The sequence below is a fragment of the Amblyomma maculatum genome, chromosome 6, assembly GCF_055883805.1.
Source record: "Amblyomma maculatum isolate TAMU_Amacu chromosome 6, ASM5588380v1, whole genome shotgun sequence".
Classification (NCBI taxonomy): domain Eukaryota; kingdom Metazoa; phylum Arthropoda; class Arachnida; order Ixodida; family Ixodidae; genus Amblyomma; species Amblyomma maculatum.
In genome coordinates, this window is record NC_139349.1 from 136,226,155 (window position 1) to 136,244,634 (window position 18,480).

At 47.2% G+C, this 18,480-nt stretch overlaps 2 protein-coding genes across 2 annotated transcripts; one reads left to right on the forward strand and one right to left on the reverse strand.

The window, feature by feature from the left end:
- The first annotated feature begins 7,367 nt into the window (after positions 1 to 7,367).
- LOC146186832 (uncharacterized) lies at positions 7,368 to 10,821 on the forward strand. The gene is made up of 3 exons (XM_084608120.1): positions 7,368 to 7,431; positions 8,521 to 9,147; positions 9,845 to 10,821. Exons 1-3 carry the CDS (start codon positions 7,368 to 7,370, stop codon positions 10,678 to 10,680), a joined length of 1,527 nt encoding a protein of 508 aa, XP_084464246.1. The 3' UTR covers positions 10,681 to 10,821.
- A 2,294-nt stretch (positions 10,822 to 13,115) lies between these two features.
- LOC146186833 (uncharacterized) lies at positions 13,116 to 14,380 on the reverse strand. The gene is made up of 4 exons (XM_084608121.1): positions 14,361 to 14,380; positions 13,366 to 13,910; positions 13,206 to 13,299; positions 13,116 to 13,131 (listed from the first exon to the last, which is right to left on the reverse strand). Exons 1-4 carry the CDS (start codon positions 14,378 to 14,380, stop codon positions 13,116 to 13,118), a joined length of 675 nt encoding a protein of 224 aa, XP_084464247.1.
- Between the last annotated feature and the right edge of the window lie 4,100 nt (positions 14,381 to 18,480).

Consider the following 18,480-nt stretch of genomic DNA (forward strand, 5'->3'; position numbering starts at 1 on the left):
TGTCTATGGGTTTGCCGGACTTGGGGATGAAGGTTACCTTAGCGTGGGTCCACTCAGAAGACAGAGTGCCTTCGTGCCAATGTTTGTTAAAGAGGTCCGTAATGGCCTCTAGGGATGATGTGTCCAGGTTAGAAATTTGGTCTGCTCCTGGTGCAGAAGTGGTGCGGAGCTTATGTAGCGCCGCACAAACCTCCCCCAAAGTGATATCTGCGTCAAGCGCAGAATTAATGGTACTGATGTAGGAAGGGAGAGGGGACGGAGGGGAAGTGCAGAGATAGCGATCTCGGAGTGCAAGAAGGAAATCGGAATCGTATAGCGGTGAGAATTGTAGGAGGCGCGTCACATCCCTGCGTTGCGTGGATTGGTACGCGACGGGTCAAGGAGGACACGTAGGAGCGCCCACGTATCCCTCAACCCGAGGTTACCGGCCATGCGGTCGCAGGTCTGGCCCCACTGCTGCCTGGTGAGGTATGAGCAGTGCTGCTCAATTTACATACCCAGGCGGGCAAGGCGGAGCCTAGTGAGCGGTTGTATTTTTGTGAAAGCCAGCGGCGGTGCAGGGAATGATGCGTCTCCCTTAGGTGAAGGAGGCGGCTGTCAGCCGTGGAGGAGTGAGGAGGGGTAGGGACAGTAGAGGTGGCGGATGAAACATCTTTGAGCAAGGTGGCAGTCCATTGAGAAAGGTCTGAGATGGAGGTGGGGGCATGTTGCCGCGAGTGGCGGAACCGATCCCAGTCGACCACCTGGCTCAGACGCTGGCGGGATGATAGGGTAGGAGAAAGAGATAGACAGGATATAGTGGTCGCTGCCGAGAAAGACCCAGGTGTTCGTCCACGCTGCGTCTAAGACGTTTTTGCAGATGGAAAGGTCCGGATTAGTGTTGCGTTGGACGTTTGACCAGATGCGGGTTGGGTTAGAAAAATCATTGAAGACGGATAACTGTTCGTTCTGGATGAATGTCCACAGCGCGAGACCTTTCCTACAGTTCGCGGGATAACCCCAGCTGACGTGATAAGCATTGAAATCCCCAAGGATGAGGAGTGTGTTGCGATGTGCCCGAGAAAGAGCTTTGCGTAGAAGGAGGAGGAGAGGAGCTGAAGGTGTGCGAGGAGGGCTGCAGACATTAAGACCAAAGAGACTGGAATCCTGTCGCAGGCCGGGGGTGGAGTCCTAGGGAAAGGTGCGTGCACTCTGGAACATTGAGAGGATGCTCTATCGCCGTATAGTTGCGGTGAACCAGAGTGGCAATATTCGGGGGGGGGGGGGATGCGCAAGGAGGATGGAAAGCAGTGAAGTCGCGCAGCTTAACTGGGGAGAAAGTCTCTTGCAGGGCGATTAAAGCGGGGAGGTCGGAGGGAGGGATGTTCTGGAGGTGGAGCAGCGCGTTCCGTTTTCCGCGGAAACCACTGCAGTTCAACTGCCAGAAATTAAGGCATTAGGGGTGTCTTGCCATCACGAGGCCTGGGTGCCCCTGCTAGTGCAGGGGGATTGGGAGATGAGGAGGATGGGAGGAGGGATGACACCATTAGAGTTGTCAGGGCAAGTTCGGCTTCGTGAGCACTCTGGCGGGCCGCAATTCTGGCTACGCGTTCGTTAATTTGTTCCATCCATTTCTGCGTGTCGGTACGCAGGGCAGAAATTGCGGCCATGAGGCGTTGCTCATGGGCATCAAGAAACGAGGCTGTGTAGCGGATGACGGCCTCCACCTCCGGGGTGGGTGTGGGCTGTTTGGTGGATCGCCTCTTTTGTGGAGGGCTGCGGGAAGGGGAGGTGGCGCGGGAGGAAGCATTGGAGGAGATGGACATGGGGGCGGGAAGGGGCGGCTGGGGCATTGGAGTGACATGTGGTGGGGGGCATTGTGGAGAAGGGGTGGGGAGTTGGGGGTGCCCTAACAACACCTGCAGCTGTTGTTTTAGCAGGGTAATCTCCCTGTTTTGGACAGCAACTTGAGCTTTCAGCTCTTCTTTTCAGGGGTCGGGGGTGGGAGGCTGCAAAGGCCGGCTCACCTGGGAAGAAGTCGATGGGGTGCCTTGGCTCGGCAGTGGCGGAAAAGAGACGGAGAGGCGGCGAGGGCTGCCTTCTTGGCGGGTGCGGGAGTTGGACCGCTGGCGGGGTCTAGATGGGCGGGAGTCTTCGGTGGAGGGTTTTTATTGCGGGGGGGGTGGATGGCGTTGACGTAAGGCTGGAGTTGGTTGGAGAGGAACCGGTCGCGCGTAGCGAAGTCCACACGGGCGGGATCCCGGGACATGTGTGCCTTGGCACAAGATGCATTTAGGTGTGCAGTCGAGGGGCTCCCGAATCTCGTGCCCGGCTCCGCAGCGAGTGCAGCGTCCGGATCTGAGCTGGGTGCATATGTCGGATCGATGGCCGTAGCTCCAACAATTGGTGCAGGCTTCTGCCTTGCGGCAGAAAGGGTGGCAGATAAAAAGGCCGCAGTTGAATACCACTGTGCGGGGTAGTTCTTTTGTACCGACGAAAGTGATCAGGATGGACTGTGTACGTCCCATCTGTCTTGCATTGGTAATGGCGTAGGTGCTGCTGGGGTTCATAGCTTGAAGGTCTGCTATGATCTCCTCTTGGCTCTGTTGTCAGGAACGGCAACATAAGCGCGCAGGGGGTACGAATTGGTTGTGAGACGCAACTAAGAGGTGCGGACATATAACCGGGTGCGTTGGTCTGAGGGTGAACTAACAGTGAATGAGTTGTCGTATGGGTTGATACATACGCGATCTTTGGCACGGGCGGTGGCATAGTCAACTTTGGCGATGGCACAAAAGCGTATTGCCAAACTATATGCCCCGCCGGGGTGGCGCAGCGGTAAGACGCCCGACTACTCTGCCGGAGTTCCCGGGTTCGAACCCGACCTCGGCGGCTGCGTTTCGATGGAGGCGAAACGAAGACGCGTCCGTGTGCTGCGCAATGTCAGCGCACGTTAAAGATCCCCAGGTGGTCGAAATTACTCCGTAGCCCTCCACTACGGCTCCCCTTTCTCTCTTTCAACTTTCACTCCCACCTTCCTCCCTTTCCTTACGGCGCAGTTCAGGTGTCCACAGAGCAAGTGTGACAGATACTGCACCTTTCCCTTCCTGTGAACCAACCAACCAAACCATATCACGTAGGCGCACTGGAGCAGACGACGCTCTCTGTAAGTTAAAGGGTGATTGTTGCTGAAAGGTGTCTCTGAACGAAACCTAAAAGTAACATACACTCAATGCAATCGGCGAGTTTTAACGCGATAGCGTTAAGGAGCTCGTGTCGCAAAAAAGCCGGTGTCGTCGGCGTCGGCGGCGTTGGCCGTGAGCGATAAATCCCGGCATGCTCTTCATAAATAAAAAGCAACCTCCAAGATGGGCTGGGTGGGAATCGAACCAGGATCTCCGGAGTGTGAGACGGTGACGCTACCACTCAGCCTCGAGTTCGATGCTTGAAAGCGGTACAAAAGCGCTTCTAGTGAATGCGGTGTTGCCTTAGAAACGTGCCGTAGAACGTTGTACTGCGGTGTATATCGGCAATTATGAGCATGTTACTTACAGAAGTCGCAGTTACACGAGTAGCGAAGTACGTTTCCGCTACATTTCTTCTGCGCTCTGCGCACATGCACAGCCATCTTGCGGCAAACACAGAAGAACCCCTCCTCGCAATGTGCGGCGCTGCCCCGACACGTGGCGCGCCACTCGCCCCCTGACGTTTCGCCGTGCACCCTCACGGGTTGTAGAATCAAGCGTCTTTCCTTTCTTTAGATCACTATCTTCGCTCACCCGCTTCTCCCCTTCGGGCCGCGCGGGTACCGGTGCGAGTATGCCCCAGTAGCCTTGCGTTTAATAAGTTTTCTCGCTTTCTCCCCTTCCAACATCCAGCGTGCGTCACTCGAACAGTGGTGTTTAGGCGACGCGGCTCCTCTTTCCGCTCACAGCGCGATTGCTAGGCGCAGCGTCTGATGTCGGACGCCTCTGATGTGATCGCTGCGCCGTAGCGCTTCTGCTGGGAAAGCACCCCTGCGATGTGTGCCGAGCTGCTTCCGACGAATCATGCTTCTGCGTGGTGCTCCCAAGCGAGATAGAGGACGATTCCATCAAGGCGTCAGCCCCATAATCGCGTCCGCCTTCATGGCGCGTCGCTGCCCGGCTTTCTCCCTCCGAGACACCGAGTTCTTTGGTCCGAACAGCAAAGATCCAGCCCGAGCGGCAACAACAAGGCCGAAGCAACTACGGCCGACGCAGACAAGGAGCCGGCAACGAAGAAGAGGGCCGTCGAATCGCGCAAGACCAACATGAGCAACTGCAGCACCGACAGCAGCAACAACAACGTCGAGGCCAAACTCAACAGCCTCGAGGATATGATCAAATCGATGAAGCAAGCCATCGAAGCCTTCCAAACGGAGAACGTCAATAGACTCAACAATCTGGAAAGAAGCGTGCAACTAATACTAAGCAACCCAACGTTCGCGCCAGTACAGCATCAAGTCAACCAAGCGCAGCAATACGGAGAATTCCGAATCGGACAATCATGGCCTCCAACTCCACAGGCATAACAGTATGGCAGTGGAACTGCCGCGGCTTCGTCAAGAAGAAGGCAGTCGTCCAGCAGTACATCGAGCACGCGGCTCGCAAGCCCAACGTGCTCCTCCTCCAAGAAACACCAACGGACAAGCCGTCCCTCCCCGGCTACAGGGTGCACGCGGGCCCGCCCGACGGCAGAGGCCTGTGCACCCTGGTCAGGAAGGAACTCACCTTCGTCGAACACCGGCTAAGAAATGTCAGGATTGAACACACGCTCACCGAACTCATGCCGACCAAGCAAAGAAAAAACAGCATCTTCATTTTGAGCATCTACAGTAACCCATCGCGGAGACTCCAGAGGCAAGCACGACGGCCGGCCAGAGCACGCTGATCGCATGCGGCGACTTTAATGCGATGGATCCGGCGTGGGGCTACGTCAAAAACAATGCGAAAGGCAGAAACCTATCCCAAGACGCGGCGGAACTCGACTATACCCTCATAACCGACCCGGCTTACCCAACGAGAATTGGCAACTCCGTGTCCCGAGATACCAGCCCCGACCTCACGTTCGTCAAGAACAACTAACCGATCACGTGGAGGAACACGGGGGTGGACCTCGGTAGCGACCGCATGATATTGGAAATCGTCATACCGGAGCAGAGCAGTACTAAAGTCAGGAAACATGCGTGGATCGATTGGTCTGCTTTCAGAGATAACAGAAATCAGGAAGCGGAAGAGACCGAAATCGACGACATCGACGCGTGGACTAACAAGGTCCTCCAAGATGTTCGAAACTCAACTAAAGACATAGTAACAGACTTCGAAACGAACAGAATGGATAGCCGACTGGCCCACCTTATCGATGCCAAGCAGTCCATTCTCAACAGATGGAAACAACAACGCCTTAATCGTAGGCTACGAAAGAAAGTCGCAGAACTCAACAGAGCAATCGAGGACCACTGTCGAACGCTATGTGCGCAACAGTGGAACGAGATATGCGACTCTGGCGACGGCCAGATGCACAACGGGAAAACATGGAACTTACTGAACCATCTGCTCGACGAAACCAAGACTACCCTATTGCAAAAACCAGTGCCACTGAGTGCCAGCGCCCCAGCCCCATACCTGATTATGGTCCCAGTATGACGCTGGAAACTGGGCGCACTGGGACGCGGCATACTGGGACGCTCCGCACTGGCGGCACTGTTCACCCGGAGAAAAAAATGCGTGGGATAAAAATAAAAAGTAAAAAGTAACGAAACAAGATAGGTGCATAAAAACACCTAAAAGAAGTAAATAAAAAAAAACCATTGCACCAAGCGCGCCTCGAACTCAGTCCGTAGGCACATATCAATCACTAGCTCAGCACGCTAGCCACTCGGCCACGCCAGGAACTGCAGTTTCTTGTAACATTTCTGCATTTTATGTCATGACCCGCATTTATAAGGTTGGGACTTCATGTTTCGCAGTCTACAAGCCAATCCTACCGCTGTAACAATTGCGACTTCTTGATCAAATTAGCTTGCTGTCTGCTCTCACGACTTGCAACTAATGTTCTGGGTGCCTATGCGCGCTATTTTGTGCACTGGAATCATTTTAACATGTGGAGTTTGACATCGCTGGTAAATTTACCAATACCGGCTCTTGGGTGGTGCTCTGCTACCGTGGAAGTAATTTTCGCTGAACACGGAGCTTTAGTAGAAGCCTTCAATGAAAAAAGTGCAAGCAAGCTTCAATACCGGCAAGCGCCACAGCGATGACTCTATTTGTGTGTGACTAAACCTTATTTGTATGTAATCATTGCGGGAAGCGTTGCGATGACCGAGGGCTCGGCTGCTTGATACGCAGAGTAAGAAGGAGCGCAAAAGCTTGAGAAACACGCCAAATATTATGCATTACAAGCGCTTTACGTTGTTGCTTTTTCTCTCATGGGCCCATCGCTCGGTAAACTACTCTCTTCCTGGTTTTAGGTTTGCTTTCTGCTGTTTATACTGGGCCGTGGTGCAGGCTACGCTCGCCTGCGATTGAGCCCGCATTGGACATTTTGGCAGTAATCATTGTGTTAGAATGCCCTTACGATCAGCTGTAGAGTTGGTTATGCATGGTAGCCCACATTATTCAATTCCAGCTTTAGTTGTGCGTTAATCGCCAGTGTGTCATGAGATCGAGGCGCGGCGGTCGTTGTCTCTCTCGAAACGCTCGAAACGACCTATGGAAACATGGAAACTCTAGCAAAAAGATACTGCCTTTGTTTTCTTACAAATGCGCAACGACTTCGCAGTAAAAGCCGCTTGCTTGAACCATATTTTTTCTATGCCCCCCGATGGTCGATTAAAAGTACGCAGTTGCCCTCTTGGCCCCTGAGGGATGCTACTCCGGCTGACGCCGCAGACCGCACCGCCTTTGCATTCAAGCGTGTGAGGGCGCCGCCATATTTAGACTACTGGCTCCGTCTAGCGTCTGCTTGGAAGCGCGGCCATTTTGGACAGTCGGCGTTCATGTAGAGTCGGCCCTCAGCACCGTGGCTGCTGTCTGCATCTGTGTTTCTGTCTATCTTCCGTCATCACAGCGTCATCCTGCAACATTCGGCTAATCTCACCAGTGTCTTGAGTCATCGCCGACACACCGAGACACACACTGCTTCTGACAGCGTCCGTATACGGCTGCCTAGCGACTGCCGAACAGCAGCGGAAAGCGTCGGTTCAGTGCTGTATTGCCGTTTGTATCTGCGTGCCTTTCGACATCTCAGTATCGCTTTTGACCTTTAGGGCTAGTCACCTGGTGTTGAGAAGTGTCCTTTACTCATCGAGGCGAATAGTTTCCTGCTGTGAGTGTCTGAGGCGGCGGATCAATCCGTGCGACTGCCGGATGGCGTCGGCGTCAGCCACTGTTAGGTTGCCGCCGGACTCCGAGGCACCTGTCGATATCGGAGGTAAGTATACTGGTTCACCCTTTAATCATTGCTATCTGCGCGGAAATCACGACATTGAATGCCATCAGTGCCGTTCGGTGCAAATCTACAGTTTTTCGATGCAGATTGTTACGAGAAACGAGGAAGTGCATGCCAGAAAGTAATGGCTGGCTTTTGAACTTCTTCATTGCATCATTACTTCAGCGTAAATAACTATAGAATTCGCGATAAATCTCGCCAGGAACGACCGGGACCGTAATTCACGCGCTACGTGTGACGTCTGATCGCTTTTCGCCATCAAACCTGTAGCTGCTGATCAGTTAAGGTAGGTTATGTACCGTACCGCGCGATAACGTACTTCACGTAGGCTAGAAATATACGCTTATAATGCGCTTAGTGTTGTTGGTGCCCCGCCGGGGTGGTGCAGGGGTAAGACGCCCGACTACTGTGCCGGAGTACCCGGGTTCGAACGCGACCTCGGCGGCTGCGTTTCGATGGAGGCGAAACGAAGATGCGTCCGTGTGCTGTGCGATGTCAGTGCACGTTAAAGATCCCCAGGTGGTCGAAATTACTCCGTAGCCATCCACTACGGCTCCTCTTTCTCCCTTTGCACTTTCACTCTCATCTTCCTCCCTTCCCTTACGGCGCGGCTGAGGTGTCCACAGAAAACAAGTGAGACAGTTATCGCGCCTTTCCCATAAATAAATCAGTTTTTTTTTTAGTGTTGTTGGCTGTTCGTTCCTAACTGACGCGGAAATGCATTCAGAACAGTGTTTACACATACATCGTAGCTACAAGTGTACTTCCAACTACCGCTGTCAGGGAGGTTCAATCTAGACAAAGTGCCAAAGAGAAAGACGCCGGGTACAGTAATCTGATTCATTATCTTTCCTTTACTTACAAGGCATAGATTACTGTTACTTTCAAAGGCAGGGAGATCAGATTCTCAGTGTTACTCTTATCGCGCATGCAATCCGCCCTTCTACATTCGATTATCACTCGTCTTTGTGATAAATTACGTCCATGTTTGCTTCATCTGTGTGCACCTTTCTGTGTATTTCTCTCTTGCAGCACAAAAGTGATGAAGTTGCAAACATTTTTTTTTTTCAGACAATCTCACATACAGCCACCCTGGTGCAGTCACTGCATGGACAGAAGACATTCGCGAATGGCCGTGTGTTTCTGCTGCGGATATCATCTTTTACTTGGTGAATTCTAAAGCGTGTGATCTTCAGCAGATGAGAAACTTCAGGTCCCTGGAGTCATACAACTACCTGCAAAGTGGGTGGGTGGGTAAAATCCTCACGCACAACATATCTAGTGACCTGTGCTATGTGAAAGGCACGGTATGCCCATCTCAATCTTTGAGTGCAACGCCAAGAACTGCTTGGGCATGCATCAAGCAACAAGGAGAAGTTATAACCGCTGGATGCACTTGTATGGCCGGGAAAGGGAAAGCCTGCAGTCATGTTGGCGCAGTGCTGTGGAAAATAGAAATGGCGGTTTCAAAAGGCTTGACCACATCATCTTGCACCGACAGGGCAGCTCTATGGAACAGCGGCACGAAACGCAACGTAGAGCCAGCCATGCTTGAGGACATATCCTTTAAGATTCAAAAGCAGGTTGTGGATGATCCCTCCACAAAGCGTCGGAGGCCATCATTCATGCCAATGACCAGAGAAGAGATCCGGAAATTCCATGCAGAGTCACCATTTCCTTACTTGTTTGAAACCCCAGGTAATTAGAATTGACAATATCTTATATATTTTGCTTAACTCCTCAAATTACTGCAAATATCTGACTTAATTGTCCCTGGACAGCTTTGCAGTTAAAAGGCATTAGCACTGCTCAGTGATACTTAAAAGCCCAAACTCGAAAATTATTCCCTGTGTTCATCTTTTGAGCTCCTTCCGATATCTGTGACCATCACTGAAGGCGAAAACTAAGTACATGATAAGTTCAAAGTAGAATGCTAACATAGACTTGAAAAAAAAAAGAATTGCGCAGTGCCACGGCACGGCATGCTCTGTTGGTTCAGGTCTCTAGAGTTGCATGTGTAGTATAAAAACAGTAGTGCTTCTTAAAGAACTGTTGCTTAAAGTGCTTCTCTTAGTTTCACGTTCGCATAGTACACTAGCAGAAACATTCAGTTCACTGCAAGCTCTGAGCTACTTACTAAAGAGCTTGCCGAATAAACAATTAGTTTTGAGGCTAAGACACTCGAACTGGCTCACTGACTTATGTCGTGAGGAACGGGATGGAGAAGGACTTAGACTTCAGCCACAAAGATTTTTATGTGCACTAACATTGCACAGCATGCAGGTACCTTTCGGCAAATTAGGCTCACTATAAATTGGTTTTAGAGCTTATTTTAAGTTTTTACCATGGGATAAACATGTTTCACGTGATTTATGATCTATTCTATTTTGTGCAGGCACTCTTCTTTACGAGACGTTTCACCCGCAAGTACAGCGGCAAGTGCCTCCCCTGCCCAGCAATGATGAAGACAAGCATGGTGACCACAGCAGCGACAACTGTGCAGTGTGCAATACGTTTTATGAGCAGTATGTGGCATTGTCATCCCGAGGAGCTGAAATGCTTCAGTTAGAGACAGCTACCCAAGCAACGCCACTGTGGTTTTTTTCCCGTAAACTTCGTTTGACCGCTTCAAATGTAAGTAAAGTCCCAAAAAGGGAAAGCACAGTATGTGAGAAGGCGGCAGTGAGGATGCTTTCACCCAGCTTTTCTGGCAATGCCGCCACCAGATATGGCAAACAAATGGAGCCTGTTGCCCGCAAGCAGTTCTCAAAAAAGACTGGGCTGACTGTTAAGCAAACTGGAACTGTCGTAAACACTGAGCTTCCATGGCTCAGCGCCAGTCCTGATGGGCTTATTGAAGGCATGGATGCAATACTTGAAATCAAATGTCCCCATACAAATGACTGTGTACCATTAATCGGCAGTGGGAAGTATGATGTTAGGCTCAACAAAGATGCCGAACTAGAGCTTCAGGACTGTGGACCAAATGGCTATTACAGCCAGGTCCAGTTTCAGATGTTCTGTACAAATACCCAGGTGTGCTTTTTTTATGTGTGGAGTGGGGAAAATGATGTGATTGTTCAAGTTCCTTATGATGCAAAGTATGTGTCACGGGCTCTACCGCGGCTGAAAAAATTCTATTTTTCAGAGCTACTTCCGCGCTTGACAGACTTACACATCAGTGGCAGGATGGATGTGCTGCATCGGTACAAGCAAATCTGCTCAGTGTAGTTAAATGTGAGCAGTCGCTAATTATAAAGGAGGGCACACTAAGTTTGCAATTCACTTGTTGAGCACTTACTTAGGCACCATGAAAGTTCACTCCAATTTATTTCCTTCAGTACCACACTTTCACATAAGAAGGTTCACAAATAAGGCAGAGTAATGCCTTATTTGTGAGTAATTCAGAATGCCAGCATACTGATGGAAGCGACTAAAATTTCTAATCACTTGAGTTTGCAAAAAATGAGAAAGTTAACATTATTTTGGTGAACAATGTACAACCAAGAGCTAAATTTTAATGTCCATTACAACCTTGCATTTCACCTTTTACTGAAACAATGTGTCTCAGTATCTCGCCAAAGGACAAATCAGTTATTTTTCATACATTAATGATCTTTGCCTTGACAATTAAGTTATACAGTAGAATTGTGTGCATATTTTTTCAATTTGGTGAGCTTTGCTTTAGTTGATCACAATAATAATTTGTAAGACGGTTGTACACATGAGCTTTGTGCACAACTTTCTGACATCTGCAATAGCCATCAGGAACACACTGGTAGCCTGCGAATGGAGTTCACAGTGAGCCCCTAAACCTAGAGTTAAATAAATTATGATGAAGCAGTGTGGTGAAATATATCAATAGCTAATATGCTACGTTTAAAAGTACTGGAGTAAAACTTTCAAGAGTAAAACACTTTAATGCAAAGTCCAACAGTTGCACCATTTTTGCTGTGAAGTTGAAACCATTGCTCCTTCAACCCTCTCTGCATTTAATAAGGTGTCGAGCAAATTACTCTATTGATGTCTTGAACAATGCGTTTTCTTGCCATTAAGGAAAGAGAAAAATTGTAATCAACGGAAATGGACAATATACAAAAGCTGATGTAGCAGTAACCTATGTACTGCAAGTGTTGCTCTGAACACATATTTGCTGTTGAAGTTTGTTGATATATATATTTTTTATACTCATTTTATGCTCTTCAAGTAGATTACAGGTTGAGTGTATGAGTATCGTGTACTTGTGAAGTGCCCAAGATGAAACTAGGAAAAGGTATAAACCGAGTCTTTGGGATAATCTAATATTACAGTGTGAAGGCTCGTACAGGTAAGAAAGCCACTGAATGTTACCCTGAAACGCTAAGCTGCCACATTTGTTCTCCAAGTATGCAGTCCTTACCCCACTTCAGTACTTGAATACTACTAAGAAGAGAGTATCTTGCCAGTGACTAGCTCTGCAATGTTGGAGCAGCTAAAAGCTTGCTTTCAGAGAGGTATGGCTTTGTATATTGGTACAAAAAAGGGGAAAAACAAGTAAGGACCGAGCCTGCAATGTTAGTGATGCTTTAGAGAAACCGCCCCTTCAACTCCTCCACTATTTTGGTTGTTACAACTCTGCTGCTGTCAGTACAATCATTCATTTGGGTGGATGATGAGAACTAAATGAGATCAAATGAATATAGCTATCATGGACTCATAGTGAATTGCAGAAGAAGACAATACGTAGACAACGCCGTCCTAATCTTGTTTCAAACTTGTATACATCTCAGCCCGTACTTAAAGCAGAGTGAGGTTAATAATATCTGAGTATGCAAAAGTGCAGCTGTATGGCTTTGTGAGTTAAGTAATAGTGACTGGCACTAACAAGCCTTAATGCTAGCATCATTACAGCCACTGAAATGTTGTCTGTATTGCTAGATTCGTAAAACTACCGTTCTGCCGAAGTGGCTCGGTGGTTATGGTGCTCGGCTGCTGAACACAAGGATGCGGAAATCCTCATTGGCTTTTGATGGTGGCAAAAAGCAAGGTGCCCAACATTAAGACATCTAGTGGCCGATATTTCCAGAGCCCTTCACTATGGCGCCTCTCATAATTCAAATCACTTCACAACGTTAAACTCTATAAACCAAACTAAACCATCAAATTGCACATCCACTTTTGTCATTCCAGTTTTGTAGTCTCCTTACAGCAGGCATCAACAACCTACTGCTGTGCTTTTACAATGGTGGTTTTCAAATGCCAATCGGAGTGATTTCTTCATACTTTACGTCTTTTATGCCTCCAAGAAACAAACAACTGGCTTTCACAAGACTATCATCATTGATAAACAAGTGCAGGTTTAGTTAAATTAAAGAGCAACTCTAATTACGAGGACTGCAGGATATGCCCCAGTTGCCTCCATATTAGATTACTGAAAGCACCTTCTTTAGGTCATGCGAAATTGGCAGTACAGTGCCCAATTTGATGAGGGAACTGAAACCAAGTCAGAGAAGATAAGCCAGATGTGCATTGACTGCATGCTGTGCACTATTACAGCACCCAATATCAGGCCATCACATTGATTTTAGTTTTTTATGGTATTCTTGACATTTCCTTGATTTCCTAGTACATGTAATTTGCCCCTGTCAACTTCACATTGCTAGACACCCTGTTTAATGAGAGCAGGCTTAAGGTTGCACAACCCTGCACAGACAAAAACCATATCACTTATTGTCTTCTTTGATGTGATTGGAAGATCTTGCTTGAAAATCCTGTACGTCTTGATTCTGTTGATTGCACGCTCCACATGAATGCGAACAGATGCAATTCGTCTTGTGGCAGTAACCTCTTTTTCAGTCAGTTGTTTTTTTCCTACAAAATAAAATGACAATGTATTTAGTGAAAACTCTTCCATGTTGTGCGAACGATAACACAAACCTTTTGTGAAAGCTGGTGTGTTTAGTCGGACTCCTTGCACAAGTAGCTCATCATCAAGGGAGAAACCTCTGTCCGCCATGATTTCGTCTCCTCTCATGAAGTAATCTCCAATGCCGCTCTCCCTTGTTATCACCTTATCTGAAGCACGTCCACCGTATGCTTTTGAAACAAACATTATATGCCCGTTAGGGGCAATGGCCACGAGAAACTTAACTGTGTTATGTGCTTTGTAGCTACTGTAGGTCTGTGCTCTGGCCATTAGCTTTTTTGGGCGCTGCAACATTACCTCTGTGCAGTCAAGGATGCAAGTAGTGGAACCATATCCACAGTCTGTAAAGGATGCTGGCATGCTGGCTTTGATATCTTCTTTTGGAAGCCAAGTGACAACCCACTTCATCACTTTAGAAAGCACTTGAAGCATGTAACGGACATTGTTGCCCACAGCAGAAACTGACATCTGGAAGATTCTTGCTAAGTGTCCACACAAAAGACCTAGACGAAGCCTCATAAGGCACATCAGCAACTGGTCAGCACGTGACAGTATGCTTGCTTTTTTAGCTAGTGCTGACACAGCTTTTACAAGGTTCCTGAAGGCTGTCAGTGGAATTCCTGCATAAAACAAGATATCGTCAGCAGAAAGTCTCTCCACAATCGACTGTCTGTGTAACCCAATCATGGGCAATCTTGCATAGCAGTGGTCTTCATAAGTGACATTCTCCCACTGTGTGGACTTGTTGAACTTTGGAACCTAAGAAAAAGAAAGGCAGGATGTCAGAATCAAGGCACCAAGCAGCTAAGTGTAATGTTTTGAGTTCCAGTTCAACCACGCTCCGAACAGCTGAGCCCAACTGATTCGTATCTTATGGCACCGCGAATCGGAGCAAGCTTGAAACATGTCCTTGTGCATTATTCTGCATAGTCTTTATTGTTTGTGTGGTCGGTTCCATGACACTGAGTAAAATAATTGCTGAAATAGCTATACACATATGGTACACTTTGGTATGCTACTCTTCATCCACCATCTTAAGGGTATCCATCCAAAGAAATTTCAATTCAATGCTAACGGAAAATCAAAATGGTTCGTTGGTCTCAAATGTTACAGCAAACTGTTTTGGTAGCAGCAGGTATGGTTCTCAAGAACCAGTGTCTGTGATGAAGAGATTGTGCAGTTTTTCGGTGGATGCTAGCTGTGTGAAAAAAATGAAAAATTACACGTGTAACACAGCATTGTTTTAAAAAGAAGTTCATGTGTAACAGTCAGTCAATTTCACTTTTGCCAGACGAGGGCAATAACATTTGTGAAGGCACTGTATTTTCCTTGTGATACTAGGTAAATGCGGAATGCAATGTTTCACTCACACTGGTTGTGCACTGTACTTCGGGTCCTTTTGTGTCACTGAACTTCGTAGCAGCCATGGTCTGCGTACCCTGAAATACCATTTTTGGTCAGAGATGCTTAGCTACATTTATAAGACTTCAGTTAATGTGAGCAAAATGATTCAGTTTGTTTTCTTCACCTTGTCTTGGTGCGTTGTTGGCAATCCTACTTCAACATCGCTGGTAGTACTAGCTGTTTGTACAGCCTGGAATAAGTAAAAGAACCAGTTTTCGTGTGAAACCACTTTTTTATACTGTCAAACTCAGCTACGAGCCCTTTTTGAAGCCTCTGGCAAGCTCAGGGGAAAAAATAAGTCGGAGTGGGCTCAAAGGAGCATATTTGAACTGAGGAATTTCATGTGGGAAGCAAGTATAGAACATTGTAGCTATTGCACAGGTGATCACTCCGACTGCTAAACTGCACCACACTCTTGGACTTTTCACTGCACGTCAGCTCTATCAGCTTCAATCTGTGCGCAAGAAGTTTTCGCATGTCCTACTTAATTTAACTTCTTTAAAACCCTACCATCTTTTTCTATCTGCTGATACAGCAAACTTGTTATTCTAGAAAGACAGAAAGAGGTCCACACAGCCATTCTTGAACTCACTTTGTCTATCCTCAAACAAGCCTTCACCTGCAGCATACAGACAACAGGACTGCTGTACTCTGTCTGGGTAGCCTGAAATTAAAAGCATGATATGATGTTTCCAGAAAAAAAAATCTCATAGTGCATCGAAGGAGTAAGTAGTCTTTTCTTCATACTCTTGACAACCATGTCAGCATTAGGTGCATTAGATGCATGCCAAGCCATGCCTCCTTAGGAGATTAGATAGTTGGACGACACAATGTACGATTGCATACTACCACACTGCAATGATGTCATGCACAATGGTAACTGGAACTGCAGCTATTTTCATTCATTGACAGTTCTGATTGTCAACAACATCGCAGTATTTGAAGCCATAGGTGTGATTACAGAAAGTGTGTGGAAGGGGGGGGGGGTACCATTTTATTTGTCCTCTCGATTAACTAAATAAAAGCATAAGAAAAGCAGAGGGAGTCTGGACTAGCAAATGCTTTGCCAGGCTTAAAGCCAAGAAAAAATAATAAAAGGTAGCTAAAGCCTAAAAAAAAAATTTAAAGTGATGACATAAAAATGGTTGGTTGGTTGGTTTGTGGGGTTTAACGTCCCAAAGCAACTCAGGCTATGAGAGACGCCGTAGTGGAGGACTCCGGAAATTTCGACCACCTGGGGTTCTTTAACGTGCACTGACATCGCATAGCACACGGGCGCTTTTGCTTTTCGCCTCCACCGAAAAGCGGCCGCCGAGGCCGGGATTCGATCCCGCGTCCTTGGGAACAGTAGTCGAGCGCCGTAACCACTGCGCCACCCCGGCGGGGTGATCCTGTAATCTTCTAAGAGGGATGCCAAGTGTGCCCCATACGTTTACTCTGCCGGACCTGAGCTCTTATTTTTGAATGTTCAGGGATATGGCCAAGCAGGTTTTTGACAGCAACGGTCACGACAAACTTTTGTGAGAAGCATGTCATTTTCAATTACGCAACTATGGCAAAGCTTGCTTTGTATTTTAAGCGCACAATATTTTGTATACATTGCAATTCCATCACAAAATAAATGTTTTATAAACATTCGTTACCTTCGCACTGCATTTTGGCTGTAAAGGCCTTGATGCAAGGGGGGAGGGGGAGGGTTGCAGTGAAACTTGGCTCCCCCCAATGCAGAACCCTGTGCACGCCTATGTTTTAAGCGATATAGCTCGTCATCACACGATGCTATTATGCCGAATGTGAAATTATAAATGATAATTAATAATGTTCCACTCGGCACTTGCAACTAACAGGAAAGAGGCCTCCTCACCATGCAAAAGTAAATCATATAATTTGTCAGCATTCGAAATTTGTTGTCTTTACCCTTCAAAGTTACGTGTGTCACATTACCCCCAGTTTAGGTGCAACTTTTTTCATTCAGTTCAGTTCAGGCGTTCAGTCGTGTCCGACTCTTCGTGACCCTATGGACCATGTCACGCCACGCTTTCCGGTCTCTCACTATCTTCTTAACATCACATAGCTTCATCTGCAATGCCTCGAGAATGCCATCTAACCATCGCGTTCGCTGCCTACCCCTTCTCCGGCGACCCTCAACCTTTCCCAACATCAAATCTTTCTCCAGCGACTCCTCTCTTCTCATCAGATGACCAAAGTAGCTGAGCTTTAACTTTAGAATTTGACCCTCCAATGAGCAGTCAGGGTTTATGGTCGACAATATCGACTGATTTGATCTTCTGGCAGTCCAAGGAACTCTTAAGAGTCTTCGCCAGCACCACAATTCAAACGCGTCAATTCTTCGGCGGTCAGCCTTTTTCACAGTCCAACTCTCGCATCCATACATCACAACTGGAAAGACCATAGCAGACAGATACAGTAAGCCAGTTGTCGCTTGGAATTGGGTTCACTTGCAATGTGTTGCATTTGCGCAGGATTCAGTGCCAGTTTGTTTCATCTACAAAATTAATTGCATTAGCGTTTTCTTTCAGACAGCACAGAGAGCAGAACCTGCTGCCTTTGAAACCAGCTACAAAGAGGCACATGCTGATGCAGTAAGTGCAATCATAACCTACAACATTTCCTACAACATTTTCATTAGCCTATACGTTTTCACGTCATACATTAGTACCGGTAAAATAACAGCTGTTACATCATTTCTTCTTGTGCCATTCTTGGCATGACATTACTTTTCGTATGGCCTTCCAACTTTCCTAATAGTTGCATTTGTACCATGATTTGGATCTGCAGTAAGTGAGATACTTTATACACCTCCCTAAATAATGACCACACATTTTGGAATTTGTTATTTTCTTTGTGGAGGCTCATGTTTACTACCTGTGCAGCTGCTATGGATGCTTTCCAGTACTCTTACGCATGCCTCTTTTGAAACCATTCCTCTAATGCTTTTCATATTTAATGTGTTTCAAAAACTGCTTTCTTTACAATTAATTCCAAATGGTTCCTACAACAGAATCAAATAAGACATAAGGTTATGATTGCACTTACTGCATCAGCATGTGCCTCTTTGTAGCTGGTTTCAAAGGCAGCAGGTTCTGCTCTCTGTGCTGTCTGAAAGAAAACGCTAATGCAATTAATTTTGTAGATGAAACAAACTGGCACTGAATCCTGCGCAAATGCAACACATTGCAAGTGAACCCAATTCCAAGCGACAACTGGCTTACTGTATCTGTCTGCTCGAGCTCAAGAATTGTCACTGCAGCTTCCATAACGTCACCATCCTGTGACACCTGCAAAAGAGAGTGGATGTTCGACAGCACTCCACAAATATCCTTTTTGAGAGCACCATGCCCTTTGGGATGAAAAAAATAAACATACTGTGTCTGTGTGCTGCAGCTCGTGCATTGCCATGTCAGCTTCCATACTGCAACTGTCATCTGATGTCTGCAGTAGAAGAAAGTACATAAATTCGATATCTGTACGCTAATAAGCACACTCCAAAGGGGTAAAAATTATGCAGCACTGACAAATAAGGAATGGTTTCAGCTTTGAATTAAATCTTGCAGTGTAGTTTTGATTCACAGTATAAAAGTGAATTGCATGTAAACATTAGTTATCTTTATTATTTTTTTTTCATATGTGATACGATATAGCTGGCCAATATAAAGGTTGCAGTGCAAATACAATAACAACATTACCAGCGATTTTTTCTG

What these genes read in the sequence shown, in the direction of transcription:
- LOC146186832 (XM_084608120.1), top strand. Translation starts at nt 7,368, where the DNA reads ATGGCGTCGGCGTCAGCCACTGTTAGGTTGCCGCCGGACTCCGAGGCA. An exon ending in GGCACCTGTCGATATCGGAG is followed by an intron (nt 7,432 to 8,520) that starts GTAAGTATACTG and finishes TTTTTTTTTCAG; the next exon opens with ACAATCTCACATACAGCCAC. An exon ending in TTACTTGTTTGAAACCCCAG is followed by an intron (nt 9,148 to 9,844) that starts GTAATTAGAATT and finishes TATTTTGTGCAG; the next exon opens with GCACTCTTCTTTACGAGACG.
- LOC146186833 (XM_084608121.1), bottom strand. Translation starts at nt 14,380, where the DNA reads ATGAAGAGTAGCATACCAAA. An exon ending in ATGAAGAGTAGCATACCAAA is followed by an intron (nt 13,911 to 14,360) that starts GTGTACCATATG and finishes TAAAAAAGCAAG; the next exon opens with CATACTGTCACGTGCTGACC. An exon ending in CACACCAGCTTTCACAAAAG is followed by an intron (nt 13,300 to 13,365) that starts GTTTGTGTTATC and finishes TTTATTTTGTAG; the next exon opens with GAAAAAAACAACTGACTGAA.